The following is a 24,273-nucleotide window of genomic DNA, read 5'->3' on the forward strand; positions in this document are numbered from 1 at the left end:
TGATGAGCACAGTGGCGACAATTGATGGGCAGAGTGGCTGCGTTTGATGGGCACAGTGGCTACGTTTGATGGGCACAGTGGCTGCATGTGATGAGCACAGTGGCGACAATTGATGGGCACAGTGGCTGCGTGTGATGAGCACAGTGGCGACAATTGATAGGCACAGTGGCTGCGTTTGATGGGCACAGTGGCTGCATGTGATGGCACAGTGGCTGCATGTGATGGCACAGTGGCTGCGTGTGATGAGCACAGTGGCTGCGTGTGATGGGCACAGTGGCTACGTGTGATGCGCACAGTGGCGACAATTGATGGGCACAGTGGCTACGTTTGATGGGCACAGTGGCTGCATGTGATGGCACAGTGACTGCGTTTGGTGGCACAGTGAGGCTGCAATTAATGTTTTTTTTTTCTTTAGTCAGAGAAGGCAAGCTCAAAATAACAAACATTTTTTTAAACTGCTATTTTTTATTTAAAAAATTATGGTCACCTCAGGCTGAGGTGACCATAATTTTTTAAATAAAAAATAGCAGTTTAAAAAAATGTTTGTTATTTTGAGCTTGCCTTCTCTGACTAAAGAAAAAAAAAACATTGAGGTCCTCAGCTCAGTCCAACACCCCCCCTCCCCAATACACAATACTTTCTTACTTTTTATGAAGGTTCTGTCTTCTTGCAGACAGTTTTTACTGTAATCAGTATTAGTAAGGCAGGCCAGGCCCAGGCGCAGCAGCAGGCTCCTCGTGACCATGAGTCACAACTTGATCTCTGACTGGTGCCGACAGTCAGTCTCGCTCCCTCCTCCCTCTCTCACCTCCGTGACGTCACGCGGCGCACGGCGGTGGAAATGGAATGAACCAAATCAATCCTCCATGGGGGGACGAGGACGAGGAGACGCACAGGAGGAATGGGAGCCACCCAGGAGCGCACGCGGCAGCCAGTGAGTCGGTGCCAGCGGGCACACAGTTTAGTGAGCGCAGTCACATCTGGGGGGGATTTTACCATACATGTCCCCCCCGCATTATTTCCTGGGGGGGATGCGTCCCCCCCGTCCCCACCGGTTCCTACGCCCGTGGTCTGAAGGAAGAGTTGTTGCTTGTAGTAGGCAATGCGCTGCTTTGTGCCCTTCCTTAAAATTGTACTTAAAGAAATATATGCTATATGCAAAACAACCATTTCTTGTCACACGCACTTTCATAAATGAGGTTATTAGAGCGCATTTAAAGCCAAACCTTTTTTCCCCAAATATAGTGTAGAAAAGGGTAAAAAAAACCCTGTCAGGCTTTTCTTGTTGCCTAGATTGGAAAAATCATTCTCTCTATTTGTTCTGCTAACCATTGTCAATGGGACTGTAAGGCTCCATTCATACCTTGGTGTTCCCATTCCCGGAAAACGGAACGTCATGGTGTAAATAGAGACAAAATGAGAGAAATCCCAATTGTTAAAGTTGTCACCGGAACAGGAATAGAGAGAAAATATTCTAACAATTCTATTTGTTCCGCCGTGCAAAATGGCTTTAAGGGGATTTTACTCGCTTTGGAAAGATTTCTTCTCACTTTCTTTTGTGTCTACAGTTTAGGAAGTGGGGGAAATCTCTTGAATGAGACTAGGATGGCAAAAAAACGAATGGGTTTTAAGCATTACCTACGCAATACAAAATGAAAAAATAAATTGGCTTTAGATAATACTTTAAGACATGGCGGTGTTAGTGTTGACCGATGGACCTAATAATATTAACACTCAATAAGTGTCCTTGTAATCACATTTTAAAAAAGTCCAATTAAATGCAGAACTGTGCCCTTGAAGATGCGTTAAATGATCATTTCTTCAGTGACTTTTGGGACCCGGTACCGGCCGGTCATAGGTTCCCTGGACCCAGAACTTTGTAACCCCATTTCTCCTCTACAAGTGTGCAAGGGTTGTTGTCTGGGGGACCTACGGCTGGGTAGCACCGATTTTTCAAAGTCGGGCACCCCTTCCATAGACTCCCATGTTAAATATCAGTCTAGTCATGGGCACAGTGAGGCATGGGCACAGTGAGGCATGGGCACAGTGAGGCATGCACATAGACACAGTGGGCCAGATTCAGGTAGATCCGCGCAATATTTGCGTGGGCAAAGGGCAACGATTTTTGCTCTGCGCCCACGCAAATATTTTGATATGCCCGCGATTCACGGAGCAGTAGCTCCGTAAATTGCGCGGGCGCTATGCTAAATAGCCCGGCGTAAGGGCGCCTAATGTAAATGATCCCGCCGGGGGCAGGAATCATTTAAATTAGGCGCGCTCCCGCGCCGAGCGAACAGCGCATGCTCCGTCGGGAAACTTTCCCGACGTGCATTGCGGCAAATGACGTCGCAAGGACGTCATTTGCTTCTAAGTGAACGTGAATGGCGTCCAGCGCCATTCACGAATCACTTACGTAAACGACGTGAAATTTAAATTTCACGAGCGGGAAGGGCGGCTATACTTTAGCATTGGCTGCCCCTGCTATAGCAGGAGCAACCTTGCGCTAAAGTCGCCGTACGGAAACTCCGTACCTTGCGTGCGCAGGGCCCGCGCAACTTTTGTGAATCGGTGGTAGTATGCAATTTGCATACTATACGCCGATCACAATGGCCGCGCCCCCTAGCGGACAACGCAAGAATGCAGCCTGAGATATGAAGGCATAAGGAGGCTTATGCCTGTCATATCCTAGGCTGCAGTCCGCGTAGCGATGTTCCTGAATCAGGGGCATTCGCTACGCGGGAGCAAAACAGCTATTGGGCCGCGCAACCTATGGTTGCGCGGGCGCAATAGCTTCTTGAATCTGGCCCAGTGAGGCATGCAGATGGACACCCTAAGCTTATACTCGAGTCAGTAAGTTTTCCCATTTTTTTATGGTAAAATTAAGAGCCTCGGCAATATTCGGGTCGGCTTATACTCGGGTATTTACGGTAATTAATAAATGATAATAAATAAAATAAATAAAAACATAAAATGCAGATGCAGCCTCCTCACATAAGACATAACATACCTCACATGGAGATTACTTGTCTCATTTTTGTAAATATTTTATTGTGCTTTTGGACTTGCAAGAACATTTGATTAGTCAATTTCCTATCAAGCCTGCTCCCTCCTTAGGCTTCATGCACACTGGACGTTTTTACAGCTGCTTCTACAAAAAAACCTCTCCATGTTATACTATATATCCTTGCACACATAGGCTTTTAGGAGCTGCAAGTGGCATAGGTATTTTCAAGCTGCAAAAAAAAAAAAAGCCCCATGGCCAGTGCATTCTGGAGCAGCAGCGTTACAGCTGTAAAAACACCTGACATGGCTAAATGCATGTCATAGTCCTCTCATGTTCTGTGCTAGACTAGCTCCCCCCATAACCTTTTTTATATAGCTGCAGAGGTAGGAAAGAAGAGTAATACTATGGAATGTCAATTAAGTGAGTCTGCTGGGGCTGCTGACATCACATCCAGAATGGCGTCACTCAGCAGCAGTATCGGGGCTTTTGAATGTCTACACTAGGCTTTTAAACTTAAATAGCATGTGTTAAATGCAAATATCATCTTATGAAATATCTTTGTTGAAATGAATAGTCTGGAGACAGGGTCTCTTTAAAATGTACGTCTTTAGAGTCATATAGCTAGATTCAGTAAGAGTTAGGCCGGCGTAACAGTAGATACGCCGACCTAACTCGGACTCTGCGCTGTCCTAAGTTTAAGTGTATTCTCAAACAGAGATACACTTAAACCTATCTAAGATACGACGGCTTGCACCGTCGTATCTTAGGGTGCAATATTTAGGCTGGCCGCTAGGTGGCGCTTCCATTGAGTTCCGCGTAGAATATGTAAATCACTAAATACGCCTATTCACGAACGTACGCCCGGCCGACGCAGTACAGATACGCCGTTTACGTAAGGCATTTCCAGGCGTATAGTTATTCCATCAAATAGCTGGACTAGTAATGTTAAGTATGGCCGTCGTTCCCGCGTCGAAATTTGAAAATTTTACATCATTTGCGTAAGTTGTCCGTGAATAGGGCTGGACGTAATTTACGTCCACGTTGAAACCAATACGTCCTTGCGGCGTACTTTGCCGCAATGCACACTGGGATATGTACTGTACACGGAAGGCGCATGCGCCGTTCCTAAAAAACTTCAATCACGTCAGGTCAACCCATATTAACATAAAACACGCCCCCTCAGCCTAATTTAAATTAGGCGCGCTTACGCCGGCCACATTTACGCTACGCCGCCGTAACTTAGCAGGCAAGTACTTTGTGAATACAGTACTTGCCTTGCTAACTTACGGCGGCGTAGTGTAAATACGATACGCTACGCCGCCGCAAGGATGCGCCCGCATACCTGAATCCAGCGAATAGACAAATCTTCATAGCCGTATTTGCTTGTAGAGTTGCTACAGGTAAAGTTGAATGTTGTGGTCTAGGCCAGCAGTGAGGGGGTTGGTGGAAACATCCATCTTGCTATCGTAAAGCTTTGGTTTAATCTAAAGCTTCCTTTTGACATTAACTAGTTATAAATTATCCGGTTCATAAATTTAGTTCCCTTGTGGTGAATTGCAGAATCCATTAATTTCCCACATACCTTTCTTCTGCAACATGAATTCCAGCTGACTGTTCAACAAAGAATTTTCAAAGAAATCATCCCCATTGCTACTTTCCTTGAATTATCCACATCTGTTACAGATCCTGCTTTTCTATAATGTGGAACACAAGAAGCTGATCTGTTTGCCTATAAGCTACACATTATAGGCAAACAGATCAGCTTCTTGTGTTCCATTAAATATGTGAAATCTTATTTGTCACAGGTACTTCCACTTTTCCCATATGCAGTTATTGTTATCTAGACAATAAAAGTTTGTACTAGCTTATATGGTTTGGAAGATACTACTCACCAGGGCTTTTTTTCTGCAGGAACGCGGGGGAACGCGGTCCTGGCACCTCCAGGACTGAATGTGTGCAAGGGGTGCTGATTTGTCTGCTAATGCTGGCTGCTGGGGGATCTATTGTAGCTGGGGGGTCTGTTTTAGCATGGGAGGGTCAATTGTTGCTGATGGAAGTCTGTTACTGGTGAGAGATTTATTACTGGTGGGGTGGGTCTAATGTTGCTGGGGGGGAGGGGGTAGTTGTCGCTGGGAGAGATCCACTGTTGAGGGAGGGGTCTATAGTTGCTGGCTGCTGGAGGGTCTCTTGATGCTGGCTGTGGGGATATCTGTTGTTGCCAGGGGTTGCTAGTTGCTGGGGAGTCTATTGTTACTGGGGGTCTATTTTTGCCTGGGGGATATTTGGCATTATTGTTGTAGGAAGATCTATTGTTGCTGGAGGTTCTATTGGTGTTGCTGGCTGCAAGGGATATATTTTACTGCTTTTCTTGTTATTATTAACTAATTCCATACAAATTACTTGGCACCAAAAAATGATACTTGGTTCTGTATTGTCTATAAAGGGCACTACTGGAAGGTGGGCAGGGGGTGGAGCCTAGTAACAGTCTTTTGGAGGTGGGTAGGGGAGGAGAAATGGGGCGACTCAGAAAGGGGGAGTTCCTGCACCTATACTCTGAGAAAAAAAGGCCTGCTACTCACACAATTTCTGCAATGTGAGAATTTTTGGGACTGTTGATGGGTTGCTCCAGAACAGAGAGTTCTCATATGGGGTTCATGGGTATTAGGGGTATTGCTGCTGGTTTTGGAAGAGTCATATGCCTTGTACAGACGAGCAAACACATGACGCATGCGTCAAAGTCATTCGACGCATGCGAGGGATGGTGGGCGCTCGGACATGTACGGTAGGTCTGTACAGACGACCGAACATGTCCGAGCGGACAGGATTCCAGCGGGCTGTTTTAAAACAAGTTCAGAAATATTTGCCCGCTGGAAAAAGGCCCGGCGGGCAAATGTACGCTGGAATCCTGTCCGCTCGGGCCTACACACGACCGAACATGTCTGCTGAAACTGGTCCGCGGACCAGTTTCAGCAGACATGTTCGGTCGTGTGTACGGGGCCTTAGAGTTATACCTGAAAAGCAGATACAGAGTAAACGCAATTATGCAAGCTTTTCAGTACCTACAGCCATGGAAAAATGTGATAATACTTTTACAGCTCATTAAAAAGTGATGAAATTAAAAGAGAGAGTCTCATGTATACTTCTATGCTTTTGGCTTATCATAAAGTAAAGCAAAGAAAGAGTGAAAAGAGATATATTATTGGCACCCCTAGAAATTACCATAAACAATTGCATCATACTGATATTTCAAGCTGTCTTCCGTAAATATTATCGCATATGTCTTCAATTTTGCAATCAGTCAGCCATTTAAATTGAAAAAAATTGTCGCTCTGCTGCTGTTTGGAATCATTGTGTTCACCACACTGAGCATGGACCAGAGAAAGGAGAGTGTTGTCTGAGGAGATCAGAAAGGAAGTTATAGACCAGTGGTTCTCAACCTGGGGGTCGGGACCCCCTCGGGGGTCAAATGACGATTTGCCATGGGTCACCGAATCCTGGGCTGTTCCTGAAGCCCGCACCGCTCTCCCAGCCTTTTTGCAGCCGCCCACTCAGTTCACAGCTGGGGGGCAGAGACTAGAGGTCATCTCACCGGTGAGAAATGTGAAGTGGGGGGCTGGAGGAGACCCTATCTCCTGATTTCGGCATAGGTGTCACTGCTGGGAGACGCCACAAAGTTGGAGACACAGTGAGTGACACTACCTGTGATTATAGTTGCTATTAAAAGGCCCCACTACAGTTCTCAGATCCAATCCCCCACCAATACTGCCATTCATCCCATTCCCCCCCACCAATGAGTAAGAGAAGGAATAAAAATATAGAATACATGGAAGGGAGCGGAAAAGAGGGGGAGAAAGAAAGGAAAAATCGAGATAGCATAAGAGAAGGAACAAGAAACACAGCTAGAAAGAGTGATGGGGGGGGGGGGGGGGGGACCAAGAAATTAGGATAGAGAGAGATAAAAGGGAAACAAAGGAGAACAAAGAGAAAGCATAGTACCGTATTTATCGGCGTATATCGCGCACTTTTTTCCCCTTAAAATAAGGGGGAAATCGTGGGTGCGCGATATTCACCGATAGCCGCTTCCTGCGCCGACATATACCGAGTGCAGAACACTCGGGTACATTCGGCTTCGCTCGTGCTCACGCATAAACGTCACAGAGCGTGAGCGAAGCCGAGCCTTGCCGAATGTACCCGCGTGTACTGCACTCGGTATATGTCGGCGGAAGCATTCTAAATGAGCGTGGGAAGCGGGGACTCGACTTGAGGCGCGCACTGGAGAAGCCGGGAGGACACCACCGAGGCCGCAGACGGACGCCGGACCGGACGATGGACGCTGGGAAGACACCAAAACTGTAAGTAATAAAATCATATAACATTTTTTTTACAGGAATTTCGGGGGCAACTTTAGGGGTGCGCGGTATACTCGGGAGCGCGCTATACCCCCATAAATACGGTATATCCTAAAATGTACCATAAGGGGTTTTAATACCATACAAGTGGAATTGACTCGCTAAAAGTCCATTGGTTAGGGGCACAAATTACCTGTCTTGCCTTGGGTGCTGACAACCCACACTACGAAAAAACATTTTACCATTAGGGGTCCCCACAACTTGAGAAATTTTATCAAGGGGTCACGGCACTAGAAGGTTGAGAACCACTGTTATAGACCATCACGTCAGAGGTAAAGGCAATTGTATTATGTTCAAATAGACTAATGTTCCTGTGACTACAGCTGTAAACATTTTTAAGAAGTTTAATGTCCTTGGATGTGTGATCAACCTCTTTGGATGTGACCAGAAGAGGAAAATCAACCCCAAGTTGAATAGCATGATTGATTGAATGGCAGATAAAGAGCCAAGGAAAACTTCTGAGGTGGTACAAGGTCAAAATGGAAAAAACTTTCTCAAATAAATAAATTTCTAACAAGAAAAAACACTGCGCAGAAACAATAAAGTGTAGATGCAGCCAAGTACGAAAAAATTGTAGATACAAATTAAAGAACAAGTGAAAAGGAAGAGGTACGGCGCAAAAACTATTAGTGACTGATGATAATACCTATGAATAAACTAGGTAGATAAAAAACACAAACAATATGAGAATTACATGTGAATTGAAATCCCAATAGTGCAAAATTCATATGAAGTGGTGATGTAAAAAGATGATAATGACAATAAGTAAGTGTAGTCAATACACTTATGGTGAAAAATAGAAAATGACAAATAAAAAAACAAAAGGTGAAAGGTAAAGTCCAGTGAGAATCGCCTATGCAATGTTCAAAACGTGACATCCACAGTAATCGATAAGATCTGTATCCACCAAAGTGAGGCACCCAGAGTGATGAAGTATTGTAGTCCGCTTACCAGAAATGTTGACCACTGCAGCAGTCAGAATAGGCCCAGGGTAATGTTTATAGTCTCCCAACAAGACTAAAGAATATCCGGTTTCCAGGTCCTAGGTATGTCTCAGAGGGGAAAAAGAAACATGGAATCCCCATAGCGTGATATTGTTTTTAAAACCGATGTTTAATAAAAAGTAATGCACTTACATTTGAATCGATAGTGCAAGCACATGGAAATACAGCATCCGCCTATACAGACTGCAGTTAAACCGAGCGATCTCGGCGTCTTCTCCTCACTCTTCCCGCTGTCCCAGCCCGCTATGTGAGACGTAATAACGTCAGGACGCAAGCCACGCCTACGCGTTTCGTCAGAGGATAACGTCTTCAGGGATTGGCTGCTGGTCAAGGTCAAGGCAGCCCAGTGTCTGGCTACATAATTGTCAGTTTTTGAGCGACAACTGACTCAAAGTAAGACAACCAGTTCACTGATGAAGAAAAAAAAAAAGCCAGAGTGTGATTTACTAAAAATGCATATTGACAAGCAGCAATATGTCTGGGAGATTGTCCTTTAGACAGATGAGAAGAAACAAATTGAAGTTTTTGACAAGTCATATCGGCATTCACAGATAAAAAAGCTTTTCATGAAAAGAATATCAAAACCTACTGTGAAACATGGAGAAGGCTCAGTTATGTTTTGGGGCTCTTTTACTGCATCAGGGAAATTTCAACACTTTTTGAGGAATGCTGAAGAGAGATGTACTGCCCGGGGGCCAGAAAGATCTTTCAGTCGCATGTCATGGGTCCTCCCAACATAATGGCCAAAAAACACACAGCTAAAACGCCCAACAATGGTTAAGAATAAGACCTTGGACTATTCTGAAGTGATTTCTATATCTGAATCCTATAGAACATTTGTGAAAAGCATGCATTCTGGAGAAGACACCCTTTAAACATGAGAGAGCTGGAATAGTTTGCCAAACTACCAATTGGAAGGTAGAGAAGTCTGAGAGCTACAAAAATTGCAAATTATTTCAGAGAAACGTAGCAACCCTTTAACAGGAAGTCTTATGACAGCAGAAAAAAAAAAGGTGGCATTTGGAGGAGGAATTTGCAGCAGTTCTCCTGAGTCAGGATATGTACGCCCATAGACACAGACAGCTTAACTCGGCCCTGCCCCCTTATCCCCCCTTACTAGATTTGATTGACAGCAGCGGAAATCCTTTGACTCACAGTACTATCAATCTGCCCAGTACAAGCAGGGAGAGAGATCATTGCTGCTTCAGACAGGCTGGATCAATGTAGAGAGTGAGGAGGGGGGTTTACCTTCATGCAGGTAATACATTAAGGTAAAACACCTTTTGACTTTAAAACCACTTCTAGGGAAAGACTAGAGATTAGTTTGTCTGATCCTAATCTGTAGAGATAAATTGACCAGCTCTAGAGGTACCTTTTTGTTTTCTCCCGAAAAAGTTAAGTATTTCAGCAGTTTTGTCTCTTTTCAACCCAGCATGACGTTAAGGTAGCTCAAAGCTAACATTTTGAAAAGTTTGGTGAAGGAGCGGTTCCTGTTACAATATCGATGCCATTAGGCTCTGAACGTTAAAGATTTTCTCTGCTACGCCAAGTAGTTGTTGAGAAATGTAAGCAATCGTTGCTGTGCTTCATCCGGCTTGTAAAGCCTCGTACACACGATCAGTCCATCCGATGAGAACGGTCTGATGGACCGTTGTCATTGGTTAACCGATGAGGCTGACTGATGGTCCGTAGCGCCTACACACCATCGGTTAAAAAAACGATCGTGTCAGAACGCAGTGACGTAAAACACAACAACGTGCTGAAAAAAACGAAGTTCAATGCTTCCAAGCATGCGTCGACTTGATTCTGAGCGTGCATGGATTTTTAACCGATGGTTGTGCCTACTAACAATCGGTTTTGACCTATCGGTTAGAAATCCATCGGTTAAATTTAAAGCCGATGGTTAAATAACCTATGGGGCCCACACACGATCGGTTTTGACCGATGAAAACGGTCCATCAGACCGCTGTCCTCTGGTTAACCTATCGTGTGTACGAGGCCTGAGAAGATAGTGATTGAGCTGATGTTGGCAGTGTTGCGTTGCTGCCCTCTTGTGTTTTTGCTTTATGAGCAGCATCAGATGACGTGTAATTGGCCAGCATTCCGAAGTCCCAAGGCAGCTTAGGCTGCATTCACACCTGAGCACAGTGATATTCAGGCATTTTTATTTGAGCATTTTAAGAATCTTTGTGTGCTTATATATGAGCATTTTAGAAGCATTTTACCTGTGTATTCAAGCTTCAGGCAATTTTGTCCAATGGAAAATACTAGGATTAGGAGATCAGTTCTTACAGGCTCAAATTTCTAAAATACAGCTAAAGAAATGCTCAAAAATGCCCCATTTGAGCGTCATCAGGGGTTCCCATTAAAGTTAGACAGGCCGAGAGTGCCCAAATCTGACTTAAAAATAGTTCATGTAGCTTTTTGCGTTTCAGGTTTTGAGCTGAGCTACAGGTGTCTGAGCGGTCATAAATAAAGAGTCGCCATTGTAATACATGGGATTTTGAATCTTGAGCATTTTGGAGCTTCAGCTCCAAAACTTTTAGGTGTGAATGGGGCTTTAACCACATAATTAATGATAATAAATAAAAAGCATAAAATGAAAATGCAGATGTAGCCTCCTCACATAAGACATTGCATACCTCACATGGAGATTATCTTTACAAAAACAGCACTTAGATCGCATAATAACATACTTTATATATTTATTTTTAATTCTCTATAATCGCACAAGAGCATGTACATACAAGTAGAGTAGGTCACCACTATAAAGGTGAAACACAGTATAAGATTTGAAAAACTAAAGAACTAAATTTCACAAAAGACGTAAGGGCAGGGCTCGAGTCCTGCGGGAATGCGTGGGAACGGCGTCCCTGTACTTTTTTCACAGTAGGAACGCCGTTCCCTTTGCAGGACTAGAGCAGCCTGAGCCCATCCTTCACTAAGCCGCGATGCCCAGCATCGCCGCATAGTGAAGGACTCGACTCGAGTTACTGTCAGGGGCAGGCGAACTGAGCCGAACAGACTCAGAGCTCCTCCTCCAGGCTCCGACCTCGCCTGCCACCTGTCCTTCAGTACGCGGCCGGTTTTGTGTGACATCACGTGGAGGCGGAGTCACACAGCAACGCTAGGGTTAGCCCACATCTCCTCTCCTCACACCGTCACACGCACTCTGCCCTGACACTGTGTGTGCAGTGAGCTGTAAAAAAGCCCTTTTTGTACCCTGCTATAATATATATTTAAATATATAGATTGACTGGCCAGCCAGCCAGGCCAGCACTGAAACCAGCCAGGCCAGCACAGAGACCAGCCAGGCCAGCACCGAGTACCCTGAGGCCAGCCGGCCAGCCAGCACCCTGAGGCCAGCACCGAGACCAGTCAGGCCAGTACCGAGACCAGCCAAGCCAGCACCAGTATTTTCTGTGAAATATATATGCATATGAGCGTATCATTTTTTTTTGGTGGGGGATTGGATCTTGGGTGGGAGTTCTCAAACTTTTTTCCCCAGGACTTGACCCCTGCGTAAGGGTAACAATACGCTGTAGGTGAGGGGAGAAACCTCCTTATTCATCGATGAGATAAGCAAGATCCATAACAGATTCAAAACTGTACAAGCTCTGAGTGTTTGTTTTTAATTATTAAGAAGAAGAGGCCCCTGGGGCAGGAAGTGGTACTCCTGTGGAGTCCCCTGCCAAGGTAACAAAGTCCCCAGCTAGCTGGGCCTTCCCTACTTCAGAGAAGATTTAGTAATTCCAGTGAAGCCAGGTGTTTTTGTAGGTCTCATGTTTGTTCTTGGACCAAGTCCTCCACATGGTTTATATCATCTATTTTGCAAAACCAGAGGGCTATGGAAGGGGGGGGGGGTGGTCAGGATCCTTCATTTTTATGGGGATGCAGGCCTTTGTTGAATTTAAGAGGTGCCAGGGTACAGATTTCTTGAGTGGTATGGATGAGTGGTGCAGGAGGAAGAGTTTCGAGCAACTGGGAACACTACATTTGAGTGATCAGTCTAACTACCTGTAATAATGGGCAAGAACAAAATCATACCTACGGCCTTTTAACACCTCCAGCACAAATCCGTACAATTGGGGAGATGTTTGTGTAATTTTGTAGGGGTTCTGTACCACCTTGTGAGAATTTTAAAGTTAGTTTCTTGGGTTTGTGTACTAATGGAGGATTTGGGGGCTAGAAGTAGAATCCGTTCCATTTGTTGTGGGAAGAGAGTGAGGTTGAGGTTTGTCTTCCACTTGGTTAAGAACTGAGGGCAGTAGTCCTCTTCAGGTTGAACGAAAAGGGAGTGTATAATAGGTAAGGCGTGTTGAAGCAGTTCTTGTGAATCACACATTGATTCGAATTGGGCGAGAGGCCTCCGAAACGCCAATGGGGCAGGAAACCCCTGTAGTGGAGTTGTGAGGCACTCAAAAAGTCCAATTGGAAGGTACAAGTTTGTTGAAAAGGGCTTTAAAGGAAGGTTGTTGGACAGAAAGGCAAAGGACCAAAAACAATCCTAGGCCAGGAAGCCCTCAAAGGGGTCTGGGTTCCTACTTGGTGATAACAATGGCTTACAAGGATGCTGGGATGTGAGGGAAGCACCAAGGTATGTGGTTCAAAAGGAAGCTAGTTGTGGATCGTTCCAGAGACACTAATGCCGCGTACACACGATCGGTCAAACAGATGAGAACGGTCTGATGGACCGTTTTCATCGGACCAAACCGATCGTGTGTGGGCCCCATCGGTTATTTATTCATAGGTTCAAAAATGCAATCTTGTTTTTAATTTAACCGATGGATAACTAACCGGAAAAAAATGATCGTTAGTAGGCACAACCATCGGTTAAAAATCCACGCATGCTCAGAATCAAGACGACGCATGCTTGGGAGCATTGAACTTCGTTTTTTTTAAGCACGTCGTTGTGTTTTACGTCACCGCGTTCTGACACGATCGTTTTTTTAACCGATGGTGTGTAGGCGCGACGGACCATCAGTCAGCTTCATCGGTTAACCGATGAAAACCGCCCATCGTTCCGTTCGGGAAGGCACCTCCTCTCCCCCAGTTCTTCGCTACTCTGTAAATACACCCTCTTAATAATCTTCTGCACTGTTTTTTATCAGCCTAAGTAAGGCATTTCTTTCATGGACCATGCATCCCTTGCCACAAGGGGGTGTGATAAGTCAACACACTCTCAATAGTAGCCTTATAGAAGCTGAGGAGGACCCGCTCAGAAAAGCCTGCCCTCCACAGCTTCCTCAAAACGTACAATCTCTCATGAGCTTTACCCATCAGGATATGTGCCCTGGCCATGACAGATCCTCCCTAATTATTGTTCCCAATAAACAGAAGTTCTGTACCCTCTTGACCTCCACCCTGTCAATCACAACTGGCTTATAGCTGGTCTCTCTATGTCTCCTAAAATTTATAATGGTCTCCTTCGTCTTTACCCACATTCAGGGATGGACTGGCCATTGGGACTACAGGGAGTTTCCCGGTGGGCCGATGGCTCAGTGGGCCGGCTTCAGTGACAGCGGCCTGGGAGTTTCTCACTTCTGCCTAATCTTGTCCCATAAGGGGGGCACCAAACTGATTCTTTGCCCCGGGAGAAATAATGTCTAGCTTCCCAACTGGTACTGCCTATAAGGCCGCGTACACACGATCAGTCCATCCGATGAGAATGGTCCGATGAAGCTGACTGATGGTCTGATGTGCCTACACACCATAGGTTAAATAACCAATTGTGGACATAGGATACTAATTATTAGAAGTAATTTGATGCAATTGTGTGCCGTTTCGAAAAAAAAAATATTTTCCTGTAGTTCCACTTTAAATTGATTATAATTCAGTAATGTCACTAATATGTCAGTTTTAAAACAGGGTCAGGAACTAGGGACATGCACAGGTTCACAGTTCAAATTCTCTGCTGCAGCACTTCCTTATGTTTGAGGACCTAGGGCTGGTTTACACCACAAAAACGCACTCCTGTTCCGTTCCGGATGCGTTTCTGCATGCACATTTTTTTACACATTCGGATGTGTTTTTGATTAGTTTCTGATGCATTCAAGAAGCTTTTTTCCCCTGTTTTTTTTTTTTTTTTTTCACTGTACTGCATTTTTTATGCGTTCCAGTGCGTTTGATGCATTTTACTGCGTTCCAGTACAGTCCAGTGCAGAAAAAATGCAGCGTGGTCTACTTTTTTTCTGGAACTGGAAAGATATTGGAACTTTTTAATTCAGTGAACTGGCCCTTAAAGTGAAACTTCACTCTCTCAATCAACATAGACTAATTCTAATCCTTATGCTGCTAGCATTAGTAAATGGATAGGAAAGTATATCATATTTACTTGTTTTTACTTTTTTTTTTTTTGCATTTCTTTCAGTTACTTCCTGGTTTCCAGGCTTAGGCAAATGATGTCATGCATCCCAGGAGGGGAGGGAGGGTTCTCAGCTCAGCCCATGCCTGAGATAATTCCAGGAAGTAAAATCTACATGTATCACTTGCCCTTACTCAAGATGGCCACTTCCAAAAATTGCCAGGGGGTGTTTTTTAAAGTGATTTCTCAGCAAAATAAAGCATGGAGACATGGAAGGATGGAGGAGTTTGCTTTGAATATTAAAAATTGAATTGTATAGCATATTTGTGGTGCTCAGATGCAGTGCAGTTCTACTTTTAATAGACATATTGCAGTCAGAAGGAGGACACCTGTATGGCACCAATTTTATACTGACAGAAAAGAGTAAAACCACCCACGACTGAGTAAAACATTCACATTTGACATAAGTACTTGACAGGTATCTGTGAGGAGTTTTTACGATTTATATCATGATTCTCGCCCCCTAAATGGGCTAGACACTCATATTTGCAAGTAGTTCTAGTTTTGTCTAAATCAATCAATGAAGCCTGCTGCCAGCGGATTGTCAACTCTGTAAAACAACTGTTGGCTGCCAATTGATTGTCAGACTATAGAACAACGGTTGGTTGCTCTGTAGGTGTCATATTCTATTACCTGTCTGGAAAGGTTCTATGCTGCCATCTCTGGATTAGTTCAATATTTAAATTTTAAATCTTGTAAAAAAATTCCACGCTGAGCTGGTGATGCCGCAATGTTTGTATGTGGAAGCTCTCTGATCCTGTCACTCATGCGGCATCATCTGGCAGAAGATACTTGACAGGTTAGGAAGCATGACATCCCTGGCAGGAAGGGTGACATAGCAGATAAAGGCCTAGCAATGTGTGCAGCAGCTGTCACAGACCGTCCTCATTTATATCGGTGAAATGTTCCTCTGGCGTTCCATCCCCACAATCAAAGCTGTACGTCAGTCTTCAGTCATGTATTATACAGCAGAACTTTGGCAATGAAAGGTACAGCAGGCGTGCTTTTTAACCTTGTGTGCTCCCCAATACCAGATCTCTAATTTTCAGTTCCACTGTACTTTGTATATTATAAACGCCTTATTTTTTACTGCTTCCAAAAGCAGGCAACTTATTATTAACATTTTTTTGACAATAGTGCCTCCTACTGGATAATTGCCTCTGTTCCTTTGAGAGGACCAATAAACCTCATAGACAGTCTGGCAAAAGTGAATTACATTCATAGAACTGAATGTAAGAGTCCATTTAGCTCTATGCGTGTGTGTAGAGGTGTGTTTTTTTTGCGGCTGTTTGGGTAAGCAAGTTTATTTCCTTTGTGTGTTGACATTGAAAATGTTTCAATAAAAATATTGAAACAGAAAACGTGGGTCACTCATGTGTTGACCCGTGTTTTTTGTTTCAATATTTTTATTGAACATTTTTCAAGAATAGGATCCACAAAACAGGTGGAGCACATTAACCACTTCCAGACCTTAGGTGTTTTTCAGATTTGGTGTTTGCAAGACTAAAACAGTTTTTTCTGCTAGAAAATTACTTAAAACCCCCAAACATTATATATTTTTTTTTCTAACACCCTAGAGAATAAAATAGTGGTCATTCCAATACTTTTTGTCACACCGTATTTGCGCAGCGGTCTTACAAGCTCACTGTTTTAGGAAAAAATTCACTTTTTTGAATTAAAAAATAAGACAACAATAAATTGGGCCCAATTTTTTTATATATTGTGAAAGATAATGTTACGCCGAGTAAAATGATACCCAACATGTCACGCTTAAAAATTGCGCCCGCTCGTGGCATGGCGTCAAACTTTTACCCTTAAAAAATGTCGATAGGCGATGTTTAAAAAATTCTAGAGATTGCATTTTTTGAGCTACAGAGTAGGCCTAGGGCTAGAATTATTGCTCTCGCTCTAACGATCGCGGCGATACCTCACTTATGTGATTTGAACACCGTTTTCATATGCGGGCGCTACTCGCGTATGCGTTCGCTTCTGCGCGCGAGCTCGTCGGGACAGGGCGCTTTTAAAAAATTTTGGTTTGTTTTCTTATTTATTTTTATTTATTTTATTACTTTTTACACTGAAAAAAAATAAAATGTATCACTTTTATTCCTATTATAAGGAATGTAAACATCCCGTGTAATAGAAAAAAGCATGACAGGTCCTCTTAAATATAAGATCTGGGGTCAAAAAGACCTCAGATCTCATATTTAGACTAAAATGCAAAAAAAAAAAAAAAATTTGAAACTGTCATTTTTTCAAATGACAAAAAAAAAATGTCTTTTTAAGAGGCTGGGCGGGACTGACGTTTTGACGTCACTTCCGCCCAGCAGAACTATGGGGACGGGCGAAGGAGATTTTTCCTTCAGTCTCGTCCCTGCTCAGCTGCCGAACGGTCCCGATCTCCTCCGCCGCTACCGACGGCTCCGGTAAGCGGCGGAGGGCGCGGGAGCCCCTCTCCCGCCACCGATAACGGCGATCTCGCGGCGAATCCGCTGCGGAGACCGCCGTTATCGTGTACCAGACCGCGCACACTAAAGATCGATACCTTGGTTGTGGCAGCAGCTGCTGCCGTTACCGAGATATCATCTTTAAAAAATGGACGTACATCGTCATGCGCAGGTCTGGAAGTGGTTAAAACATTAAGACCCCTTTCACACTGAAGCGTTTTTACAGCGTTTTAGTGTTAAAAATAGAGCTATTAAAACGCTCATAAAACACTCTCCATGCATCTCAATGGACCCTTTCACACCGAGTCCTGCAAGCAGCATCTTTGAAGCAGCTTTTGAGCACTGAAAAAAACGCTCCAAAAACACCCCTTTCCATTGAAATGAATTGAAAGCGCTGTAAAAACGTCTTACCCTTTCACACTGAGGCGTTGCACTGGCGGGGCGTTGAGAAAAGTCCTGCAAGCAGCATCTTTGGAGCAGCTTTTGGGCTCTGAAAAAAACGCTGCAAAAACGCCCCTCTCCATTGAAATGAATTGAAAGCGCTGTAAAAACGCCTTACCCTTTCACACTGAGGCACTGCAAAAACGCCCTAAAACGTTAGGGTCTTAGTGGTGCTTTACCAGCACATTGGGATTGCAGATGAGGCTTCGCTCGAAAAACGCTCAAAAAAAGCCCCAGTTTGAATGGGGCCTAAGAACAGGTATGAAAGGGGAATCAAATCTTATGCCGCGTACACACGACCTTTTTTAATATCATGTAAAATACTTTTTTCTCGACGTGATTCTTGTCAAGCCTGCCTTGTATTCACACGATCGTGAAAAAAAATGCTTGAGCAAAGCGCGGTGACGTACAACATGTACGATGGCACTATAAAGGGGAAGTTCCATTTGAATGGCGCTGATTATGCCAATTTCCCTGTCTCATAACTTGCTTCTGAGCATGCACGTTTTTTCCCCAGTCGTTAAAGCCTACACACAACCATTTTTCACGACGAGAAAAAACGACGATGTGAATAACGACGAGAAAAAATAGAGCAGGTTCTAAATTTTTAATGGCCATTTTTCACATCGAGAAAAATGCTCTGGAGCCTACACACGATCGTTTTTAATGACCAATTTAAAAAAATTGCATTTTTCCCGTCATGAAAAACGGTCGTGTGTACGCGGCATTATACCACCAATTATTCCCGACACAAAGAGATGCCAGATAGAAATTTATCATAAAGAAAAAGTTTTTATGTTAACCAGGCCTTTGTTAAAGGGGTTGTAAAGTCTCTAGGCTTTTCACCTTAATGTATTCTATGCAACCTTTTGTGGTGCACCTGCCCCCCCAGAGCCCTCCTTTTTACTTACCTGAACCCGATCTGAACAGCAATGAGCATGAGCCCAGCAGCTTTAGCCGCTGTCTCGGGTCCTCATTGGATAAATTGATAGCAGCAGGAGCCATTTGCTTCCACTGCTGTCAATCAAATCCAGTGACACGGGGGGCGGGGCCAAGTCTGCTGTCTGTGTTAGTGGACGAGTGCCCCCAGGGAATGCGGCTCTCTGTGGGGGCACTCAATGCAGAGGAGGAGCCAGGACTGCCACCGGACCCCAGAAAATGAGGGTCGGGGCCACTCTGGGCAAAACGCTTGTACAGAGGAATTAAGTATAACATGTTTGTTATTTTTTATTCTTTTTAAATTAACCTTTACAATCACTTTAAACAGAAGGTAGCTGCTCTTCATCCAGCAATGATTTATAAAAAAAAGTTATAGGTATGCAGAAAATTATAGGTACGCAGAAAATAGTCTTTTGGCTTTTGAATAAGGAATTATGAAATGTTTCTAAAATGTTATTTCTGTAAGGTCATTTGTGTTCTTGTTTAGTCATCCCATGGTCTAGTATACTAATGCAAAGTCAGAATAAAACCTCTTGCGTGTCTTTGGCAAGTTTCTTTGTAGGTCCCTGGTGAAGCCCAGACCTTGCTCTAATTGAAGTTTTGTGGCAGGCTAATTGAGAAAAAAATTAAAGCTTCAATTGTACAACATTAGTAAAAACTTACCTCAAAAGGATGTAAATGCGGGGAATAGCTATGCAAGGCACTGTAGAATATGTACACATGACTGAGATAACGTCTCTTTGTTCCTCTCCTCAGGGACTGTCGATAATCTTCCAGGTGGCACTGGCTCTCTTAAAGGTATGTTAAGCTTGTTGCTAAGTGTTTTTTTTTGTGTGCTTTAACAGAATAGAACTGTTGGAATACAATGTTCATTTGTATTTTGTGCAACAACTACTGCACATCAGTATTTAAAAGAGATATATTCTTCAACCAGTAGATGGCAGTGTTTATAAGTTTGTAGCTCCATTTATGGTATGCTCTATATCTTTTCCCTGAATAACATTTCCTGTTTCCTGTCTGCAGTTATGCTAGATTCACACCTATGCATTTTTAGTGCTTTTTGCATTTTGCTGATTTGCTCTACAAAACGTGTTCCATAGGAAACCATGGTAAATGGACTGTAGTGAAAATCTGCAAAAAGCACTAAAAATGCACAGGTGTGAATCCAGCTATAGGCAGCAGACAAAGCCCATCTGGACTGTGCACTGACTGTTCTGTAGAACTATGCAGAATTTGTAGCAAGAATATATTTGCTTTGTTGCAAACAAAATTTGTTTGACATCTTTGTGTCACCTGCTACTCAGGCATACCGCAAGAAACATTGGTGATCCCTGCTTTACGTGTGCTATTGCTTGACCCCTGTCCCTTGTATGGAGTTAGATATTTTAAGGCTACTATGCAATAGATTGATTCCATTTTGAATAGATTTTTGCACTGATAAATTGGTTCAACATATATCATTATTTATATATCTTTTTTGACACTTTTTAGAAAATAAACTAAGCTTCCCTGGCCATTATAATGGTGCAAGAAACTGTTGGGAGTGACGTGTACCACATTAGGCAGATAGACATCTTTTTGCTCCACCCATGCTAGTTTCTATTTCAGTGCAAAATAGAAACTAGCCCAGGTCGGCACCTCATTTTTTTTAATAACTTTGTTTTTATCAACCTTTTACATTTTTTTATAGGGCAATCAATGATTTTGCATAGGCGCCCCCCTATGTGTGCTTTTAAGTTTGTGTGTGTGTGTGTGTGTGTGTATGTGGGGGGGGGGGGGTATTTTTAAGTGCTTGGCTGTAACGTAAGAAAAATTAAAAATTAATTACTTTTTTTTTTTTATTACTTACCCTTTTTCATCACAACTCTGCATGTGATGATTTTTTGGTGACGGGATCTCTTTAATGAGGCACCAGGCGTCTGTAAGACCCCTGATGTCTCACCTGTCCTCCAATGAGGCTGATGGAATGCAGCAATAGCTTCTGACCCAGCCATATGAAAAAAATGAGTAAAGAGTAGGACAGGACTGTTCAAAAGAGAAGTATGGACTTTTTTTGCAGATTTATACTTACCTTGGTGGATGCAGCATTGGTCCCCTGCCAGTTCTTGCAAAAAGGGAACCACACGATCGAACGCCGCAGATCGCTCGGTTCTCTGGGCTCCCTGAGAAGAGAGCTGGTGACTGTAATGCTGCCCCACACTATACGGAAAATCTGCCGAAATTCAGTCATTTGGCCACTTTGTTTGTTTTTCGGCCAGTTGATGGGCACAAAATCAAATCGTTGGGAAGTTTTTGAGCTGAAAAAACGAAGGACAAGTTTGGAGAATTTTCTAACAAACTAACGATAAATTGAATGGTTAATGTGTTTGCCGTCCGAACTGTTTTGCATTAGATATATGTATAAAAATGAACAATAAATTGATTCATTTATGTCCAGTAAACGATTTATCAGTCATTACATGATGGCACTATCGTTTGTTCCCATGGCTGGATGTTCCTTTTTCGAAAATTGGTTTGGCCGATTTTTTATGGCCAGCATTAGTCACTGCTCTCTGCTCTGACCCCCCCCCCCCCCTCTCAGTGGAGCGTTGGGCTGTGGAGTGGGCAGGAGCGGCTGGCTCAGACTCTCAGTGGCTCGCTAGCTGAGCTGAGTGCCGGTCTAACGCATGTGGGAGAATCCTGACTTCATTGTCACAATCTTGCCCAAGCCGTGTGACGTCACCTGAAAACGGGTCACCGGAGTGCAGAACAAACAAACTGCACTCCTGTTATAAAGCTGCACCAGTGGGCACACTGACAATCCCCTAATTACAAAAGGGGGGATGCTATCCCTGAGTAATCTGCAGGACTGAGCTGTCCATTTGGGAGACTGACTGAAGATGTTTAGTCAGAAGAGGCACACACTCCCCTAGGACAGTGCCTGAGGTGGGTGTCTTTCCTGCCTTGTTCCAGCCCTGTTTAAACTTGTTATGAAAGTTTAATTTCTATTGGTAATTCATAAAACAGAGATAAGTCACACAACACAGGCTTCATGAAAACCCAGTGTGGAAAGCTCAATGATATTGGTTGTAATAATATACAGAGAGCTTGTGTTATGCTAGATTGAGTGGATTTTCTAGCTTTTAACAGTTGCAGGGTTTGTTGGATAGTGTTAACAATTCACTGATTGGATTCACTCATTGCCTAGAGCGGGGATCTTCAAACTACGGCCCTCCAGGTGTTGCGGAACTACACGTCCCATGAGGCATTGTAAAACTCTGACATTCACTGACATGACTAGGCATGATGGGAATTGTAGTTACTAAACAACTGGAGAGCCATAGTTTGAGGACCCCTGGCCTAGAGCTTTGCCTTAAGCTTTAAGCCCCATCAACATCGAGCCGAGTCTTTGAGTCTAAAGCCTCGTACACGCTGCCAGGAGAGCTTTTGGCCGGGAATCTCGGCCGAGTGTATGCTCCCTAGCAGTTTTCCCGTCAAGAGAACCCTGCTCTCTATTTTCTCGTCGGGTTTCCCGGCAGAGTATTTCCTGGCTCGTCGTAGTCAATGACGTCACCACGTTCTTGCCATTCAAAAGAACGGCGGGATTTTGTGTGGTTGTGTGTATACACGGCTTTTCAAGTCAAGCCTGCCAGGAATCCCTTCGGGAATACCAACGTTTTTTTTTCCCCCGACGGGATTCCCGGTCGTTGGTACAGGGCTTTACACTTGCCTAACACCTCATTGACGTTGGTGATAATAGGAACATTTGAACTGAACAAAAAAAATTGAGTCTTTTAGGAAAGTGTTGGTTACACCTATCTGTGCAAACTCTTTACACCCCATGCACGCTTGTGCAACTTATGATACGACTTTGGACATCAAAGTCACATGACAAGTCGTACCTCAATGATAAACATTCATAGATGTGCGACTTAAAGTCGTAGCGACTTCAGAGTAGTTCATGCACTACTTTGGTTTGACTTTATTATAAAAGATATAATAAAATATTTACAAAAATGTGAGGGGTGTACTCACTTTTGTGAGATACTGTAACTATATAAAATAAACATACCTGGAACTCTTGCCCATACCTGTGCGCTTAGTTCAGCTCTCCTGTGACCCCAAATCATCTGATGGCAGCCTAGCGCCCATTGTCAGCTGAACGTCACTGAGCCGGTCCAGGCTCTGCAGGGATCCAGATAATAATGTTGGGATCACCCCAGATGCCCAACCAGCAGCTGGCCCAGCCTCTTGGCATTCTGCTGAGAATCTGAGACAGACTCTCCTGCCCCTCCACAGTTCGGCACTCCAATGGGCACAGGAGGGGCAGAGTACAAAGCGATGACTGACAGTCACTGGCTCTCTGCTCACTGAAGTCTGAGAACTGAGCGATCAGCAGTATTTGATTTCTCAGTTCTTGGTGTAGAGCCAGCAGGAGATGGCCTCAGCATCAGATCAATGTTGCAGCCATCTTGGTGAGTATGAATGCGTTTTTTTTTTTTTTTTTATTCCCATACTTCTCTTTTAGAGACTGGAAAGTTGCTGAGTGCCTACTGGGAGAGGGAAGCAGAGGGGTACAGTAACTTTGGTGCGTCTTCTCTGAGCTTTGATTATGAATTGCTACACAGCTACCGAGGCCAGCAACGGCTTGTTTAAAAGTTAATTTACTGCTTAATAATATTATATAGATGTTTGATTATCTGCATAGCCTGGCCACAGTTGGTCCTTGCATGATTTCCCTTGGCATCTCTCGTGTACCTCAGCGCTGTCTCTTCAGTCTCTGTAGAATTACAAATCCAAGAAGGTACACACAATGGTAACACTACTGTTCATGTAGACATAGGGGTAGATTCATAAAGACTTGCGACAGGCGTATCAGTAGATACGCCGTCGTAAGTCCGAATCCCCGCCGTCGTATATTTAAGCGTATTCACAAACTGAGATACGCTTAAATATTGCTAAGATACGACCGCCGTAAGTCTCCTACGCCGTCGTATCTTAACTGCATATTTACGCTGGCCGCTAGGGGCGTGTACGCTGATTTACGCCTAGAATATGTAAATCAGCTAGATACGCCTATTCACGAACGTACGCCCGGCCGTCGCAGTAAAGATACGCCGTTTACATAAGGGGTTTTCAGGCATAAAGATAAACCACCAAAAACATGGCGCAGCCAATGTTAAGTATGGACGTCGGAACTGCGTCAAATTTTACGTTGTTTGCGTAACTCGTCCGTGAATGGGGCTGGCCCGTAATTTACATTCACGTCGAAAGCATGACGATTTGCCGACGTCATTTGGAGCATGTGCACTGGGATACGTCCACGGACGGCGCATGCGCTGTTCGATCGAAACGTCATTTACGTGGGGTCACAGTTAATATACATAAAACACGCCCACAGCTTTAACATTTGAATTAGGCGGGCTTACGCCGGCCTTAATACGCTAAAAGAGAGTCACCGCTCTAGGTGGGTCTGCTATATGGTCACACGTTTAAAACAGGATTCCAAGGTTGCTGGCAGTGCACTGGGCAAGCATGAAAAGTAGATGAAAGATGGATAGCCGCACTCCAAAAAAAACGTGCAGGTTGTCTTTTATTTAAATGAACAGCAAATACATCACTAAATCATAAAACAGGAACAGGGGAACAGCCGACGTTTCGCACAAGACTAGTGCTTATTCATGGC

At 44.0% G+C, this 24,273-nt stretch overlaps 1 protein-coding gene across 3 annotated transcripts in view; it reads left to right on the plus strand.

Moving 5' to 3' along the window:
- The window catches only part of RABGAP1L (RAB GTPase activating protein 1 like), a 471,992-nt gene that overhangs the window by 348,255 nt on the left and 99,464 nt on the right, over positions 1 to 24,273 (plus strand). For all 3 annotated transcript variants that reach the window (XM_040360398.1, XM_040360397.1, XM_040360396.1), the window contains exon 18: positions 19,365 to 19,406. In XM_040360398.1, the coding sequence (XP_040216332.1) occupies positions 19,365 to 19,406 (42 nt within the window). The remainder of the gene's footprint in view (positions 1 to 19,364; positions 19,407 to 24,273) is intronic.

Source organism: Rana temporaria, chromosome 7 (assembly GCF_905171775.1).
Source record: "Rana temporaria chromosome 7, aRanTem1.1, whole genome shotgun sequence".
NCBI lineage: Eukaryota > Metazoa > Chordata > Amphibia > Anura > Ranidae > Rana > Rana temporaria.